General features: G+C 47.1%; 7 protein-coding genes across 7 annotated transcripts; 5 read left to right on the top strand and 2 right to left on the bottom strand.

Moving 5' to 3' along the window:
• Positions 1–742: 742 nt before the first annotated feature.
• EDB91DRAFT_1033060 (uncharacterized protein) lies at positions 743–1,141 on the top strand (the record flags this gene model as incomplete). The annotated part of the gene is made up of 1 exon (XM_041312756.1): positions 743–1,141. A coding segment is annotated over one exon (399 nt), but the record flags the coding sequence as incomplete, so codon positions are not given.
• Positions 1,142–4,655: 3,514 nt separating this feature from the next.
• On the top strand, positions 4,656–4,925 carry EDB91DRAFT_1055364 (uncharacterized protein; the record flags this gene model as incomplete). The annotated part of the gene is made up of 1 exon (XM_041313909.1): positions 4,656–4,925. The coding sequence occupies one exon, from the start codon at positions 4,656–4,658 to the stop codon at positions 4,923–4,925; it is 270 nt and encodes an 89-aa protein (XP_041175779.1).
• Positions 4,926–6,497: 1,572 nt separating this feature from the next.
• Positions 6,498–7,184, top strand: EDB91DRAFT_1141406 (uncharacterized protein). Its single transcript, XM_041319006.1, has one exon. It carries the CDS (start codon positions 6,786–6,788, stop codon positions 7,077–7,079), a length of 294 nt encoding a protein of 97 aa, XP_041175780.1. The 5' UTR covers positions 6,498–6,785; the 3' UTR covers positions 7,080–7,184.
• Positions 7,185–8,111: 927 nt separating this feature from the next.
• EDB91DRAFT_1249844 (adenylate kinase-domain-containing protein) lies at positions 8,112–9,064 on the bottom strand (the record flags this gene model as incomplete). Its single annotated transcript, XM_041323151.1, has 4 exons — positions 8,112–8,346; positions 8,401–8,586; positions 8,641–8,848; positions 8,908–9,064. 4 exons carry the CDS (start codon positions 9,062–9,064, stop codon positions 8,112–8,114), a joined length of 786 nt encoding a protein of 261 aa, XP_041175781.1.
• Positions 9,065–12,447: 3,383 nt separating this feature from the next.
• Positions 12,448–13,202, top strand: EDB91DRAFT_1012145 (uncharacterized protein; the record flags this gene model as incomplete). The annotated part of the gene is made up of 2 exons (XM_041312435.1): positions 12,448–12,481; positions 12,541–13,202. Coding segments are annotated over 2 exons (696 nt in total), but the record flags the coding sequence as incomplete, so codon positions are not given.
• Positions 13,203–13,567: 365 nt separating this feature from the next.
• EDB91DRAFT_1141424 (histone H3) lies at positions 13,568–14,836 on the bottom strand. Its single transcript, XM_041319007.1, has 6 exons — positions 14,754–14,836; positions 14,383–14,460; positions 14,167–14,319; positions 14,055–14,109; positions 13,935–13,998; positions 13,568–13,881 (listed from the first exon to the last, which is right to left on the bottom strand). Exons 1-6 carry the CDS (start codon positions 14,766–14,768, stop codon positions 13,830–13,832), a joined length of 417 nt encoding a protein of 138 aa, XP_041175783.1. The 5' UTR covers positions 14,769–14,836; the 3' UTR covers positions 13,568–13,829.
• Positions 14,837–15,155: 319 nt separating this feature from the next.
• On the top strand, positions 15,156–17,151 carry EDB91DRAFT_1055370 (WD40-repeat-containing domain protein; the record flags this gene model as incomplete). Its single annotated transcript, XM_041313910.1, has 7 exons — positions 15,156–15,398; positions 15,451–15,519; positions 15,578–15,694; positions 15,734–16,079; positions 16,132–16,252; positions 16,301–16,452; positions 16,499–17,151. 7 exons carry the CDS (start codon positions 15,156–15,158, stop codon positions 17,149–17,151), a joined length of 1,701 nt encoding a protein of 566 aa, XP_041175784.1.
• Between the last annotated feature and the right edge of the window lie 566 nt (positions 17,152–17,717).

A 17,717-nucleotide genomic window follows, 5' to 3' on the forward strand; every position in this document is an offset into this window, starting at 1 on the left:
ATCTGAAGATCTGGTCCAATGGTCAATTATCTTCAATCCAGCAGCCTTAGGAGGCTGATTACAAGGGGGATTGGACCCACATCATTGAGATTTCCCTCTTCCACAGGATGTGGATGGATTGGGGGGCAACTCCATTGCCTTTGGGCAAGTTTGAGCATTTGCTTGAAGCCTTGCAGTAATGGTGGATGCATTGTCAAACAGCAGGCATTAGTATTTAAGCTCTGACACTAGATGCCAGCCAACCCCATTGTTGTTGGCTGTGCTAGAACACTTACAGTATTCAACTGGTCCTTGTAACACTGCCACTCATTGAAACAGTTGGTGTTTCTCACTCAATCTTACACAAAACTCCTTTAAATTTGATTCTTTATTAGACTTTGAGAGGCCCTCTATCAGAATTAAGAGTGACCCATGGAAAAAAATTATGATATGCACAAGACATGGCAATATAACCGTGTTTGCCTGTTACTCAAAAATTTTCAAGGGCTACTGTGAATATATTGGCTGTCTGTTTGACTCATCTTTGCACCTGGAAAGCTCCAACAGGTCCCTGCATGGAATTTTGGAGTAAGGTTGACTGCAGTGAATGCTGTGAAGAGTGCCATGGTCCGTTCCATGTGTTGATAATGAGGCATTGAGCCTAGTAGTAGTCAGACAACTCACACCACTCAAATCCTGCAACTATGACTGCTCAAATTTTGCCATTACAATGGCTGGATGGCTGAAATCACTCACTAAATGAGTACAGATCTCCAGAGAAGAGAAGGACAAATTGATGGCACATGCTGTCATTGAGTATCAAGCTGAGCTTGACAAGCAGCCATGTGAAAAGAAACATGGACTCCAACAAGTTTGTATTGACATTCAGAAGATACATCTCAAGGAAACAGGGCAAGTGATTACACTTAGCCATGTTACTCTCAGTCATCTCACCAAAGGAGGCATCAATCTCAGCAAGTTTAACAGCTCAACAAAGAGATGGTTGACAGAAGGCAAAGAAGAAACTGTCATTGACTACATACAACAAATGGCTATGAGAGGTTTTCCTTTGAACCACAAGAGGCTCAAAGAACATGTCGATGAAATTTGTCAAGCACAGCTTGGTGCAGCTTTCCCTAAAACTGGAGTAGGGAGAAATTGGACTCATTGCTTCATTGAGAGACATTCTGACTGCTTGCATGGATATCAAGCACACACTCTTGACCATTGTGGGTACAACAAGTGTAGCAGTGAGAAATCTAACTACTACACAGTTGGGTCTTTGCTGCCTGCTGCCTCACTTGAGAACAAGCATGTTCAACCCTAAAGGGGATTGCTACTGGGGAGTGCTAGTCTCTGTCTAAACAACCCTAATCAACCCTACCACAGGTAGGATGAAGATCCGCAAAAATGCAGAACAAGCGGAATGAAACAGAATCAAGCGGAACAAAGTGTAACTCAAGCAGATAAAATGCAGAACATACAGATTCATTGGAACATGTGGATCAAGTCGAAGGAAGTATATCACAAGTTTAGATTGATAGTGAGCATAAGTCAAAGTGATCCTCTAGTAAGGTGAAGGAAAAGTCAGAGAAAAGTCGGAAGGTAAAAGATTCAATGATAAAAAACACCCAAGCCCTGAGTACCACTACTTATATGGAACATTATTTTCAAGGAACACCAAGGTACAGGTAGTAAATTCTCAGGAAGCGGAAGTGAAGGCAGGCAGTGCACATGGGTGTAATACTGTGCAATAGGGGTCCATGCCATAAGGGCATGTGTCAATATGATCCGGATAATGTTAGAAGCAATGGGAAGAGAGATACAGTGTACCAATGGACCTGGAAGGATGGGACAGGACATGTGAAGGTTATCTGATGATGCACAGGAATGCAGAATGCATCAGACGATGTGTGGGAAATGCGGAATATGTGGAACTGATGTGAGATGATGCAGAATTGACAGGGTTTTATGCCTACAGTGGGAGCATTCCCCACACTGTGCCTGTGGTCATGGAGTTAACCCTACTACAAACAAGGCATGGTATGAGCTACTTGGTGAAACCTTGCAGACTGGTGATGACGGGCAGCCTATTGCTCCCAAGTGCATCTGGGGTGTTGATGAAACAGGATTCCAGCCAAACAGTGGGTCCTTGCAGGAGAGAGTCTTTGGTACTGCAGGAAACAAAGTGCAATATCAGCAGCGCAGCAGAAACCGAGAAAAATATTACTGTGATTGTGACTATTGGAGCTGATGGAACTTCATTACCCCCTGCTGTCATTTGCAAGGGGAAGGCATACCAGTCCAAGTGGGGCGAGAATAATCCACTTAATGCATCATAAGCATAAGTAGATGGTCCTGATTATAACCTGCTAATTTTTAAGTCAGACTTGGCTACTCCAAGAAGGGTTGGACAGATGGTGAAATTGGGGCAGAATGGATCAAGCAATTTGATGAGCAAACATGCCACAAAGCAAATGGTCATGCATGGCTCTTACTCATTGATGGCCACAACTCACACTATACTTGTACCTTTCTTGAGTATGCACAACAACACAAGATCCACATATTGTGTTACCCTGCCCACGCAACTCACATCTATCAAGGTTTGGATGTGACTGTGTTTGGTGTTCTCAAAAAGTGCTGGGCCAAAGAGTGTGATCAATGGGAGCGAGAAAAGGGAGAACAAGTAACTAAGAAGAACTTCCTCAAAATTTACAGAGCAGCACATGTTCGTGCTCTAACATGTCAAACCATCCAGGCTGCATTCCAAAAGACAGGTGTTTGGCTATATAATCCCACTGTCATCACAAAGGACATGTTAGCACCAAGTATTGAGACTTCGAAGCAAGGAAACCTACCCCTCAGTCTTCCCTCACCTCTCTATGCCATCACACAGCTTTTATGTGAAGAGCTCAATGAATATCATACCAACAGCAGCCTCCCTTCTATTGCTGAGGAAGAAGAAGTACCTCTTAGTACCAATCATAATGACGACGAGAACCCCTTTCTGTTAGGTACCGTGCCGGCTCAGGAGGCAGAGGGGTCGGGGCTTGGCTTCAGCTCTTGCACTGTGCCCTTAGCCGAGTATGTGCCCCGAATTTGGAGTGGGTCTGACATTGTCCGACGATAGGACGAGTGGACCACTTTGGTCCACTTTGAGGGTCGGGAAGTAAGAGCTACTAGCAGCGAGCCAACTAGGAGTGGAGCGGAGAAGGCAGGGAGTGATGCGGAGGGTGGATAGGAGCAGGGGGAAGGTTTGGTGGGAGCGGGAAAGGCAGAGGATGGGAAAAGGGACAAGGGGAATATTTGATAGGGGCGGAGGAATAAGGGGAACACTTAGAGCACAGCTCTAAGTCAGAGCAGAGGGTCGGAGGGTCGGAGGTGACAACAAGTTTGTTACAATGGCGCTATATTTACTTTTCTCTTTCTTTCTTTACTTACTCATCAAGTCTTGTGACTGCTTATCAACATGTCCAACACATGAACGCTTACCTATATGCTTACTCATTATGCTTACGCAGATGATTACTCATACTGTTCCCTGATTGGTCGATCCAACATCGTACCATTTCTCATCTCCTTTCCTGATTGGTTGATATTGTCTTCCTATTCTCACTTACCTTTCTTGATAGGGTCATCTACCTACAGACCGGCCCTAAACTACCTTCTTGTTACATATATATCACATTTCCTGTACTTGTATTCCTTAACTTGAATCTACTAGGTTCTCTCCTGATACTTCGAGTTCACCGATCTAGCTGCTTCCTAAGCAGACTAGCCTGAATACTTGATCTAGCGAGCCCTTGACACTCAACTAGCCTGAACCTTTGATCTTAGAACTCGCAATACACTTCAGCCTTGATCATCCTTTATAGGAACACTGAAGAAGAACTATCCTAGTCATAACAAAGTTGAGACTTGTGTCCAGAGGAGGCAAGGTCCTACTGAGAATTCTCACAAGAGGTAACTGCGAGAAGACAAGTAATATTAAGACTGGGGAAGATATCTAAGTACATGATATGTTATATACTTCTATGTATGAGGCAGTGACCAGGATAACTATGTTGTAAAGCTATGTACCAGGGATATAATTTGTAAGTACTTACACAGGTGAAGACATAAGTCGGAGCAGATATCAATATGTACACATCAGATCAGTGATCGAGCGGTAATAGGAATTACCGGTGATCTGGAAGTAAGGGTCTATGTACCGAAGGGGAAAGTATATATCTAAAAGGGGAAAGAGGTCCAGTTGAATGGAGATGTTATGGAAGGGGACCAGTTGAGCAGTGGAGCAGAAGCGTAGAAGTGGAATGCGGATTTGTGATTGGACGGAGCGGAGGATGGATGGAGCGGAGGGGGTCGGAAAGCAGAGCAGATATCAATATCGGAGTGGTCGGATCAGGTATATGACACTTTCATGCCAACTCACTTGGACATTCTACCCACAAAACACTCTGTGGCATGGGAATAAGAAGTTCCACCATCCATGATGCTATCTCAAACCTGGAAAACATCTCTGCAAGATTCCTCGTCTCATCTTCATCTATTAAATCAGTTCTGCAGCCTCCAAAACCTGTCACAAGTATGATCTTACCAATCAAAAAGTCTCAGCTAGTCAGTGCCACCTCACAAGCTTTCCCCACATCAACAAACAGCAGAAGCTCCAGAGGATGGTCAATGACTTGACTGCACAGGTGGCATGCTTGAAGGAACAAGTTGTTGGGCTGCAGGCAACAGTTGTCTTGCAAGGATTGTACTGTGATCGAGTTCAGCAGCACCTAGAAACCCAGGTAAAAAAAATGGAGAAAGATAATATTAGGCTTAATGGCAATGGGATGCCATGGCTACTCACAGGCAACAAAATTTTTGAAGAGGTGTTGCAACACCAAGCACAGCAGGAAGCAAAAGTTGCTGCCAAGAAACAGCAATGCCAGGCATGAGAGAAGAGGATCCAGAAGATAGTTCAATGGGAAGAGGAAGAGAAGGCACAGAAAGAGAGGAACACCATGAGGAAGACTGAGTGGAAGAAGGAAGTAATCAAGTGGGAGGCAGAGTGAGACCTTGCCAAGCAAGAGAAATGTCAGACATGCTGGAAAAAGCCAGTGCTGGGTCCGCTCAAAAAGCCAGTACCAAAGCCGAAAAATCAGAGGCAAGATGATGACCCACTTCAAGCTGATGATGATGAAGCCAACTGGCTGGATGTTGAGGGTGATTTTAGCAGCAAGGATGACAGTGAGTGAAGAGTCGCTGATGCTAAGTGTGATGTGACACCTGTGTGACAGCGGTGTTTCAAGGACTTGGGAATGCCAAAAAAAAAGATGTCCTCACCAATCCATGTTTTACTCACCCGCTACTTCACTGATTTTAATTCTGCTTTGCATGTATATACTTTGGATGCTGTAGAATACATTGTAGTCAATGATTTTTGCTAAGTGTTTGTGTTCTGGGAAGAATGAGCATTTTTCAAATTTTGTGTTACAGGGATCGGTTGAAGACTGTAGCTGGCTTTTTACCAAGCATGTCTAGAAATCTACTTTGATTCCCACTAATGTAATACAACAAATAATTTTCGCATTTGGAAAACCAACCTGATACACATGGTCCACCGTCATCAGTAAAACCTCGACTTACTTAATCAGACTTTTTTGGACTTTTCGATGGTTTTCACATGTTTTCAAAAATGAGTGGCCTTTTTTCAATTGCTTTTCTTAATTCACTGCCTGGTCCCAGCTTCAGTATTAAGAATAGTTTATTATCATTATTCACGACTGTTGCAATGGTTGGAGTTCACAACTTGTAAAGATTACCACTTCAGGATAGTATTTGAAAATAAAAATTATCAGCACTCTGTGCCACTTACCAGTAACAAATTTGTGTTTTGATGTTTTGAAACATGTTTCTTAGGTTTATAAAACATATTGGAACACGTAAGTTTGGATCAGGCAGTGAATTAAGAAAAACAATTGAAAAAAAGGTCACTCATTTTTGAAAAGAAGTAAAAACCATCGAAAAGTTCAAATAAGTCTGATTAAGTAAGTCGAGGTTTTACTGATGGCCCGTAGCAGCAGCAAAATTTGTTCAGAAGCAAGCACGTTGATCAACTCAGCAACAAACTATAGTAACTCACGGGTCGTGTCATCAGCCGTACTGCACCAATGCGAAAGCAGACACACGACTCACTATAGTTCGCTGTCGCAACATACCACTCGCTCATGTATAACACGTCCAGACGCCCTACCACGCCGGTGAGTCATGTGGTTAAATCCAGGACGTAAATTACTCCTACTCACAATAAATTTGCATTTCTCCCCAACGCAGCAGCTGTTAAAGAGGCAATATTTAGGGCATGTGACACTGCCATGGTCACTGGCAGGGTCACTGGCAGGTATTGATGCTGCAGATATCGATGTCGTTAAAACAGCAAGAACGGCGAGGACAAAGGGGAAACGCATTGTTTGTGAGGGATCAAACAAATCTGAAGACGACAGTAGGAAGACAGCTTGCTTTTATGTGCTGAGTATGTTCTTTATGACGATGTAGGAAGATTCTACCCCCCTTTCGAACAGATGATATCTGCAATGCCAGCAGATTGCCACCACTACCTTGTGACACAGGGTCTATTGGCAATTTGACGTGGAACAGACTCACCTTGCGAACCAAGGTCAATGCCAGCTCGAATCTGCTGTCGGGAACTATTGCAACAAGTGATCAGCTTTATTCAAGTCATGATGTCCCCAGACACCTCAATGGGATCAAGTAATATTTGTATTTGCACAGTGCGTTGACGCGACGCGACGCGCATGACCAAATCGCGTCGTGTCAGCTTGTTCATCGGAGCTATAGGTAGCATATCCCTTGGCGTACCCTGGGCTCAGGTCCGGGTAGGGTCCGAGTGCCTCAACTCTGGACCCGTACACGTACAGGTGGCCGTACCCGAGGTGTACTCTTACCCTTACCCACCACGGTACCTGTGCTTTTGCCATCTCTCACTGTTCTGTACGGCCCAAACCCATACCATGTTGCCGATTATGCAATGTATAGCACCTCGTTCTGATATCATGTCGACTCACATTTCTACTTCCACAATCTCATAGTCTCCCTAGGCAGACCATAACAGAATCTCAAGGTACTATTCAGATAACAGTTTTCGAAGATGTCACCTCTCCGACCGGGGATGAAGAAACTGAACATGAGCGTTAGTTCGCGCCTCATTCATGAGGTTGTATTTATCTTTGTCTTCTCTGTCTAGCCTCTCTGCGATGTTCATCGATAGGAAGGAGACTCTGTTATTACTCGAACAAGTATGATATTGATAATCAATAGCACACCTTGCATTAGGAATAAATGTCAAAAAAATTTCCGGCGGTTCAGTCGTCCCTCTCCCACCAAAGTGGGAGTCGGAGACCAAGGACAAATCGAGTGACGTAGCCATCTGAGTATGAGTAATTTGCTTTGCCAAGTGCAAGTACTCACAAGGTTCTGCGATACTTCCTGGTCCGATGAGTTACATCTGACTTTTTGCGGGGTTGCAGTTACTGCAAAGACTGACACGTGGTGTCCTGCCATCCGCGATCGCATTCAACCTTCAACGCCCCAACCCGCCTGATGAGATGAACTTGGGGTGATTAGTTATCAAGTACGTTTCTCCTGGACCGATCCACGCATATCTTAACCTCTTCTTCGCACGAAGTCCCTCATCTATTCCTTGAACTAAACTCTATCCAACTCCAGTGAATTCGAGAAAGGTAATGGTATGCAATAAAGTTCACGGGCAGAATCAAGAACAACGGCCTTGCAATCGTCATCGATCGCAACCAAAGAGTCGATGCGTGCATGCAGGATCACTTTCTCTGTCCCAATTTTGATGTCCAGTTGTACCGTGGTGGTGTGAAGCCACGTCCTTGTCGTATACTTTCGAGCCGGGGTGCATATCCTGTTAGTAGGTCTAAGTAGTAAATACTTGACTGTGCTCGGTTATAGAGCAAGCAAAATATACCGAACCAACCGTTAATGTTTCCCCTGTATATCTCGTAAGCTTGGTACTTTAGGTACATGCCGTTTTGACAAAATCCAGTTGTGCAACCTAAACGGGACGCGTCTATGTATGTATGCGTGCGATATACATATTACGACTTTGCAGGTGGGGTCCGGAACACTTTGCGTAGGTTGTCCCAAACGACGCCCGGACTTTGAGCGGCGTCAATGCCATGCCACAGGCCCTTGGCTTTGTAGTAATCTGCAACGGGACCAGTCTGCTTGTGGAAAGTTGTGAGACGCTTCCGCAACGTTTCTACATTGTCATCGGAGCGCTGGATGAGCGGCTCGCCGGTTTCGTCGTCTGTCATAGGCTTTTTAGGTGGACTAGTACCAAAATGTGTTAGGGAAATCTAATGTATAGCATCGGTTGGGACGCACTGGAATTCTTTGTGATACGTCCGTCCTGAAGCCGGGTGAATGAGACGACCGGTGATACGAGAGATGAGTAGCTGATCGTCGATGAGCAACTCGACGACATTGTCAAGCTTTTCACCGCGGGAGTCAAGCATGGAGTCGAGTTTCTCGGCCTGGGGAACGGTCCTTGGGAAACCATCCAAGACAAATCTGAGCCCATAAGGTGAGAAACAACGCGAACAAAATAAATTGTGTCCAACGCACCCGTTCTTGCAAGTCTTGTTATTCTCGAGCTGATCCTTGATCATGTTAACCATGATGTCATCTGTGACGAGCTCTCCGGCATCCATAACTTTCTTAGCCATCCTCCCCAACTCAGTTTTCTTGGATATTTGCTCGCGAAGCATGTCGCCCGTCGCGAGGTGGCAGACGCAAAACTCCTCACGTATCCGCGGGGCCTGCGTTCCCTTCCCTGTATTCAGTCAACATATCCCTTCCCTGAAAACCGTTCTCCACGAAAACGACACGAACCGGCACCAGGAGGACCCATAAGAATAGTTCGAAGCTGTTGAGCAGGCGTCTTCCTCGGTGGAACGACAGCCTTTGCTTTCTCCTCGAGTGCGTGAATTTTCTCATTGAGCTGTGCTACGAGGTGCTTGAGGTAATCGAGCTCATCTGAGGGTGCCATTTTGAACTGAGTCGACGGTCGAGGACGAACTTGAGGGAATTCGAAGATGTGGAATTCGATATGGGCGCTCCTTGTCTTCACCGAAACCTTCGCTTATATGGACCCCTGCATACAGGAAAGGCGGTTATAAATTTTAAGCGGAGATTGAGCGCGCGTTACTTATTAATAGTTATGTAAGTCTCTCAAGTGATCCACAAGTGACGACACAAAATATTCCTCTTTCTTGTAATAGTCATGAAGGAAGTCTTGCGTGGTCCTACGCGGTGCAGGATGGAATCATCGTGCGGTGCGATACTGCGCGTTTCAGATCTGTCGATTTCGTCATACTCAGTCTCACAGATGGAATGACTCTGCAATACGTTACACGCAAAGATCATTCCGTCTTTGAGTATTAAGAACTTCTACTGGTTTACGCGTCCCGAGTTTAACAGTGACCATAGATGCTTATCACCCTTCTGGCGGATTCGATCTGGAGCCCACAACAGGTATTGACCCATGAAACTTGTCAAGTGAAGCTCGTTCGCTGCACGTCGAGTCTTTCGATCGATGACCTTCTCTCTCATAGTTGGCAGAATCAGTTTTTTTCCTCATTACATTTTCAACGTTTCCGTAGCATGCCACATTCCACGGAACTTTGGAATTTGAGTATTCTGCAGAAGATGCTCCTGGTATGGAGCTGCCAACGGCATCAAGAGGGGAGAGGATCGATGATGCTCCGGTCCTCGATCCTCCTCTACGACACAGCATCGAGTCCAACGTACGTGAGACATGACGACACGACACTCTTCTTCTAGGAAGGACCTAGAAGGAAGGGGTGCGTCGTTACTGTAGTAAACCACGTGAAGACGGAATCATTGTGCGGTGCGTTCCAGACCTTGCTCGATCATGTCATACTCAGCCTCACAGACATGACGATTTTGCAACCCTTTACAAAAACGATCTCATCTCTGAGTGTTGAGTGTTGAAAACTTGTTCTCGTGTAAATTTATGCTTCCCGAGTCCAACAGTGACTATAGATGCTGATTGCTATTATACGGTCTAAATACATGAGCCTTGGTATGTGGTTCAAGTTTCGTTCGCCATATTTTTCTTTCGATGAGTCAATGACCTTCCTCGTAGCTAGCAAAATGTGCTCTCCTGACCATGTTTCACTGTTTCTCATCACACTTTCAACGTTTCCGTAGCACGCCACATTCCACAAGACTTTGGAATTTGAATATTTTCCTACAGAAAATGGTCCCTCGGAGTATGACAATGGTTCGATCTGAGATATGAACCGGTTGTTATTGATCTAGTAAACTTCTTTACAAACTATGACGAGTGACTCGTCATAGTTTTGAGTGATGCTCCTTAGTGCAATCAAATAGCGAGTGCATCGTGCCACATACTCCGCACTTCTCTGTGACGAAGCACCATTTATATGTTCATAGTATCTCATTTTAAGTGATGCCTATTTTTAATTGTTCTTTCATGACGTCGACGTTGAAGTTGCCTAAAGAGGATCATTTGAGCCCGGATTGACCCGATATGGCCCGCCTGCAACGTTTGTCGACGGACGCCATGAGTCGGGTGTTCAAGAATCTGACGAACAATAATCACTCGTACAAAGGCACCTTATGCTCGGCAATGATATCTCCGTCTAAGGCTAGTACAGTTCCCTTCGCGGGTTTACAGTTTCCCTGGAGATTCTGTCCAATTCAAGTAGTGATTCCTAGGTTCATTGATGGAAATGAAAACCTAGGAACCCCATGTCGTTTCTGATCAGTCACTGATCAGCTGTCATTGCCTTGCAATATAATACATACCTAACACCCTTGCGGTGCACGGTGATGACTAGGTTGCGGCTTGACTTGCCGTCGAGTGACTAAGGTCGGCAACTAAGGATGATATTAACAATAAGCGATCTGATGGAATTTTTCCACATCATGAGCACAGGAGAGTCGTTGCGTTCGTGAACTTCCAGGGAGAGCCAGTGCTTGAAGGCGCTCGAACTGCATTATGCCATGATGCGGCATTCGATCAAACGCCCAACCTGACAAAGTTGCAATGTGACAATAGGCACAGCCACTGATTACTGAAGTATTGACTTGTGCACAGGTAGCGTGACTCCACCAGTAGCGTCGGCCCATCTATATCCTTTTCTCATCTCCCACTGCCTCTTTTTCTTTCTGGTCATTTTGCTAGTTTACTTGCGTTTTTCTTGAACCTTATAGCAGCAGCTGTGCCAGGCTGTTTGTACGTTGGACTTCACAGGCTGCAGGATCGAATCAGTGCACGAAAAGTGTTTAGTACCTGAAATCGGACCAAGCACTGTCGATTTCACCATTTAGTTCATATACACTCGGAAACGTTCTCTCCTGACTTTATCTGCAGGTAAAGAGGTCCAGGTAATTGTCTCGAGATACGGTTGATGTGATGCTTCCTTCCCAGGCCTTCTTGGGCGCTCAGACTATAGAGGATCGGTACAATCTCTTCATCCGCACTTCAACGACTTCGAGTTGCCTTTTACGCCACGTCCGAGCTTCCTGTGTATTAATAAGTGTGACCTAGGTTTCCTTGCATTTCCTGTGAGGATTCTATACCCTTATGTTTTTGATCCTGAATTGATGCAATTATGTAGTTCCAACTAGTGACGGCGTGACACACCAGACAAACATTTATACCTAGGATACCCACCAAAAATGCTTTACGATTCTCCAGAGACAGCAAATACTCCCTTCATACCCCCCCTTCCCTCTCCCGAAAGTGTCGCACCACCAGTCATTCCTCCAGCACCTCAAAACCACAACCCGCCAGCGTGGGCTCAACAGCCCCGCATGCCTGGGCAGTACCCATATTACCCCGCGACGCCATATAATACCACGCCATTCATTCCTCCCATACCCAGCGCGCATTCCACTCCTGCAATGCGCGTCGTCGATCCTCAAGGCTCTTACTTCCCCCCTCCTGCCAATCTTCCAAATGTATACGGAGCTCCGTCTGGGCATGGATTCTCAGCTGACTATACTGGGTATCCCAATGGTAACCCCTCGCCTTATGTGCCACCCCAGCCTCCTCCAGGCACACCTTGGGCTGCGCCTGGGACCGGGTGGGCATTCCCGCAACCGCTACCGCAGGGTCCTCCCGCTTGGGGTCCCCAATTAGGGGCATTTACGCCGGCGGCGGGATATCCCACGCCAGCAGCATATCCTCCACAAGCAGCATATGCTACTCCTGCGGCAGCGGGGTGGGGCATGCCTCTGCCTGGTATGCCACCTGGACCACCTATGCCGCCGCATATGTATGCTGGTCACACACCATGGGTGCACCCAACCGTACCGCCTCCCGCGCCACCTCAACCGCCTGACACTGCCCGCGCGAACTTCCGGTGGACAAGCAGTGCGGACCGTATCGACCCGTTTGCCGAAGGGCCACATTGTATGCGTCACTTGTTCAGTTTGAGATGGATATTTTCTGATATGGCATTATTTTATTAGACGGGCCCGTTCTCGAGCCCTTCCTTGTGAGAGCGGTTTGTGCAACAATTCGCATCAATCCCCTTCTATCTCCACCCACAGATTCGCACGAAGACTACCTCCGCTGGAACATGACTTTTCCGACGAGCACATGTTATCGCACGACTGGGACAAGACGCTCTTGGATCAAAGGGCGTGAAGCACCCGCCACTTTCCCGCGCCTGTCATACATCCGCATCATCTCACGCTCATTCCCATGGATGATCGCTGTGAAAGCGAGGCGCAAAAACATTGGGGTGACTTGTGGCGAAGTGGTCGAGGCCATTTCTGCCTATATGCACGGAGACGTTGCGAAAAAGGAATATGAGGGTGTTTCACACCGTCTGCGGCGGGAAATTTGGGCAGCGTATCAATATAATCGCTCAACGGACAGTAACGTCCCTGGTGGCCACCTGGGTGAGCAGCTGAGGCGGCTTGATTGGCTTGGCAGCAATTCGAGGTGGGGTGGTGTTGTTCGCAATGATGATTATGTCAAGGAGGCCTGTGGAGACGTCCTGCCTTGCACTTTCGAGCTCAAGTGCATCCCGAGTTACCCTCTTACTCCGGAGGAAGCCAACGAGCAGCAGCGGATGGCGCGGCATGCTGACCGTTCTCGTTCTCGCCCGAGGTCTGTGGGCTCTCGTCCGAGGTCTGTGGGTTCTCGTCCGAGGTCTGCGGGTTCTGGGGGTAGTTCTAATGAAGGGCTTGACACGGAGACTAGTACTCGTGAGGATGAGTCGGAATATGAATGATTTTCTTGTATGAACACGGCACGTTACGCGGATTTCTTTTTGTTGCTTTGTCGGTTTTCCCCCTTCATCTTGTCAATATTGTAGCCGTGGCCTTTTTCACCCATTTATTCTTCATCTATTGTTGTTCTATTTTTGCTGTCCAGTAGCTAACGGCTTCGCGTAGAGCTCACTTTGCTCATGTAGATACCTGCAATATCTTAGGGTTGTCACACAAATGTCATGTAGAAACACAATTTTACTTCTCTTTACTTCTGTTTCTCAGTCAACTGCTGACCTTCGGTAGTTGGCTTTGAGATAAGCAAATTTAGAGTAATGATTCTCTGCGCTGGTAGTAAGTAAGAGTAAGAGTTACTTTATAGATTTCAAGTCCTGACATACGTTCGAAAGGAAGAAGGGATACAGTACAAGTAAATCCTACAACAGGTGTAAACGAAGTAAGAGTAAATACAGGCACTTCAAATGAATTCTATGAAACGTTGTATGAAACGATGTTATCATTTAGCTAGTTAGATCGTTAGATTAGGAACGTTCGCCCCTGAGACGACGAGCGAGAGCGAGATCCTTGGGTTGACTAGACCAACGTGTGAGAAATTAATTACCAATAGATTGGAGGAGGAAGCTTACATAGTAACCCTCTTGGCGTGAATGGCAGCCAGATTGGTATCTTCGAAAAGAGATACCAGATAAGCTGCGCAAGCGAACATATATGAGCTCGAGCGATAGTCCAAAGGTGCATCTACTTACCCTCACTAGCCTCCTGCAAGGCAAGAACAGCGGACGACTGGAAGCGAAGGTCAGTCTGCAGGTGATTAGCATAGTCAGTGACTGTCCCCACGCAAGTGCAATGTAAACATACCTTAAAGTCCTGGGCAATCTCGCGCACGAGCCTCTGAAAGGGGAGCTTGCGGATGAGCAGCTCGGTAGACTTCTGATACCTCCTAATTTCACGGAGGGCGACCGTACCAGGTCTGAAGCGATGAGGCTTCTTCACACCTCCAGTGGCGGCGGCCTGCAACGACGAGCAAGCGGACGTCAATGAGGGCCCCCAGAACATTCGATAGTAAATACTAACCGCCACACTCTTTCTAGTCTGTTTGGTAGCGAGTTGTTTGCGAGGGGCCTTGCCTCCTGTCGACTTACGCGCAGTTTGCTGAAATTACCAAAAAAGGAAAGTCGTCAGAAACATATGTTACAACATTGGAAGTTCCATCGGGGTATGAGAGGGTCCTCCGGAGGTTGGAAGATGTGGATGGAACGGAATGCGTGGTTTCAAACCTCCGTGGTGCCTTCTTTGCGAAGAAAATCACCAAACACAGGTTCTTGCGCCACAGCACCCAGCACCTGGCAACAACCTTCTCATATAGCCCCTCACTCGGGACGATGAGCATGCCTCCTCCCCCCTCACAAATTTATATATGATAGAGTGAGATAGTGTCTACACACCTTAGTACGAGCCATTTGATAGTTTGTGGTGTTTGTGGATTAGAATTTGGGATTTGAGCTCAAAGATCACCGAGATGATGGTGGTTGGGAAGAAAGAGAGTGGGGGAAAATACTGCAACACATCTCCTCTCCTTAAGCCTGCTGGAAGATTTTTTTTCTCGGTATTTCTGACTCTGCTTTGCAGTGCTTATGGTCAGTGCGCACTTCACTTCAGCTGGCAGGGGCGGACTCAATAACAGAACCGCCGCCACGCATAACAAATAGATGTAAACAAGCGCGCATCAAGGTATACTTGGTCATTGAATATGATACATAACTTCAGCTACTGACCAGTTTACTATCTAGGTCATTTGTTCAAAACGTGAAAATTTGGACCAGGACTTTGAACTACCAACGCCGGACATGGATACACCAATACCAGTGCTATTACCTTCGAGTTCAATTCCGCGTCCACTTTCGCATCCCCGCCTAGAATGGACACCTAAACGATATCTATCTGATCCTCAGCCACCTCCTATGGACGATGCTAGAGTTCTCGAGCAAGAAATGGCAGCTGCTAGACAGTTGCAAGACGGGAAAACCGTAAAGAAGACAAGGCCTCGGCGGACTGTCGATTTCAACGCTGGTATGGGCAGATGGGATCTTGTATGTAGTAGCTTTACCGCCTATACACGAATATTTGTCTGACCGAGTTTAGCTACGCAAACACCGACCTAACTCGACATATGTCCCCTCCATGAGACCTGCTCCCCCCTTCATTGTTGATGTACGACTTTCCTCTTTTCATGGCGCGTAGCAGCTGACGAATTGTTCATCGTGTATAGCTACTCCCACCAATTGCTTACCCTGGAAACTCTTCGACGTCGTTGTGCACCAAATTCATTCACACATCGACCAACAAGATTCGCTGTCCAGTCAATGTCGTTACAGTCCGTACTACCGTTAACACTTCTTTCAACACTCTCAAAACACTAATTTAGTGGACTCCTGAAGGAAGACGGGTACTGACAGGGTCAACAAGCGGAGAATTTACCCTCTGGAACGGTCTCACATTTAATTTCGAGACCATTCTTCAGGCCCACGATTCCGCCGTCCGAGCCTTCCAATTTACGCACTCTGGCTCATTCCTAGCTTCTGCTGACCAGAATGGAATCATCAAGTACTTCCAGCCCAATATGAATAATTTAACTGCGTGGTCTGGTCACCGCGAAGCCATTCGAGGTTTGAGTTTTAGCCCAGATGACCGCCGCTTTGCAACGGCGAGTGATGATTCGACTATTCGAATATGGTCATTCGAAGAGAGTCGGGAAGAACGCGTTCTTACAGGTATACAATTTTGGTGTCGTTTCACTTTTCGGTCCGTTAACTTTATGGCTAGGACATGGGTGGGATGTTAAGTGCGTAGAATGGCATCCTAGCAAGGGTCTTCTAGTATCCGGAAGCAAGGATAACCAAATAAAATTCTGGGACCCGCGAACCGGAGCGGTTCTTTCAACACTGTAAGTACACCAAAGCAAATTTTTGCTATTACTAACGGGGTTCATTAGGCATCAGCACAAAAATACGATCCAAGGCTTGGCCTGGTCTCCCAACGGCAACCTTGTAGCGAGCGCCTCCCGTGATCAGACCATCCGCGTCTTTGATATCCGCGCTATGAAAGAGTTCCGCATTCTCAGAGGCCACAAGAAGGAAGTCTGCTGTAAGTCATGTCTGCTTTCACTTGACCACACACTGACCATGCGTAGCCGTGACATGGCACCCCGTCCACCCGATCCTTGTGTCTGGCGGCTCAGAGGGCGCTGTGCTCCACTGGGACCTCGGCGGTCCAGAGCCTACAACCTTGCAACCCGTCACACAACCCCGCGCCACGCTTTCGCAAGCGCACGATTCAAACATCTGGTCGATGGCGTTCCACCCCATGGGCCATCTCCTTGCAACCGCATCGAACGACCACACCACGCGTTTCTGGTCGCGCGAACGCCCTGGCGACGCAACATCCGTGTTCTCCGGTGGTGGCGAGAAGCCCCCAGAAATAACGGACATGAGCGGGCAGGACGACGAGGACGACGCGATGGTTCCTGGGTTCAGCTATGGCGGCACGAATAAGTGGTGGGGCAAGGATGAGGACACGGCGGTTGGCTTGGGGGATAATAGTTTTTCCCAACGTGCATCGGGTGACGATCCGATGGGCTCGGATGACTTCATTCCTGGGTTCGGTGCGGCGGATCAGTTTGGGGGCCCGTCACCTGTCGCTCCAAAACAGAGTGGTCCGCTTCCAGGTCAGGAAGAGATGTGGACGGCTGACTCGAGAGGTGAGGAGTGGGGAAACCGCAGGGGTGGGTGGGTAGGACGTGGAAGGGGGCATAATCCCTCCGGTCCTCGTAGAGGGCGGTACTGATCTTACAGATACGACAGAATCATCTATACTATCGCACTGTGTTTTACGATGTCTCCCTCAAATATTGACACCGACTGAGCGCTCAAAGATATAAGCTGGCTTATGTTCAGTTAATTTCTGATGTGTACTACTGATCTACTTAGTCGTTGACGCCCTTTGTAGGCGGTCACGTGAAGCTTCCCTCCAAGTGAAGCACACATCAAAGTTCGCCCTTTCAAAAGGACACGAATTTGCAGAACGACGCCTCACTCTTTCTTCTCTGCGCCCATCTCCTTTTACACGTCGCTCACCAGATTTTGTCCAGTTACGCACCTCCCACCTTGCTCCTCTAGTGTGTTTTGGTCTTGGTTTCGCGTTTCCTTTGAACCCGTGGTCTGCGCACGTTTCGGATCGAGACACTCCGAAGGTCTGCCTTTTTCAATTGATCCCGATATCCTCCAGTTCGACATCTTCTCTTCGGCTTTTTTGGGATCCATGCTTCTTGCCCAGACAGGCCCAGAGACCCTCTGTCTCCCAGCGCTGATCTGGCAAGGCCAGAATACAACGAATTTTAGACGTACTTAGTC

Source organism: Suillus paluster (genome assembly GCF_016628075.1).
Source record: "Suillus paluster strain FC165 chromosome Unknown EDB91scaffold_37, whole genome shotgun sequence".
NCBI lineage: Eukaryota > Fungi > Basidiomycota > Agaricomycetes > Boletales > Suillaceae > Suillus > Suillus paluster.

Excerpts from the sequence above, each read along its gene's own strand:
- EDB91DRAFT_1141406 (XM_041319006.1), top strand. The coding sequence starts at position 6,786 with ATGACCAAATCGCGTCGTGTCAGCTTGTTCATCGGAGCTATAGGTAGC.
- EDB91DRAFT_1141424 (XM_041319007.1), bottom strand. Across the intron at positions 14,320-14,382 it reads AGACTAGAAAGAGTGTGGCG|GCCGCCGCCACTGGAGGTGT; the intron begins GTTAGTATTTAC and ends TCGTCGTTGCAG. Across the intron at positions 13,999-14,054 it reads CTTGCAGGAGGCTAGTGAGG|CTTATCTGGTATCTCTTTTC; the intron begins GTAAGTAGATGC and ends TCGCTTGCGCAG.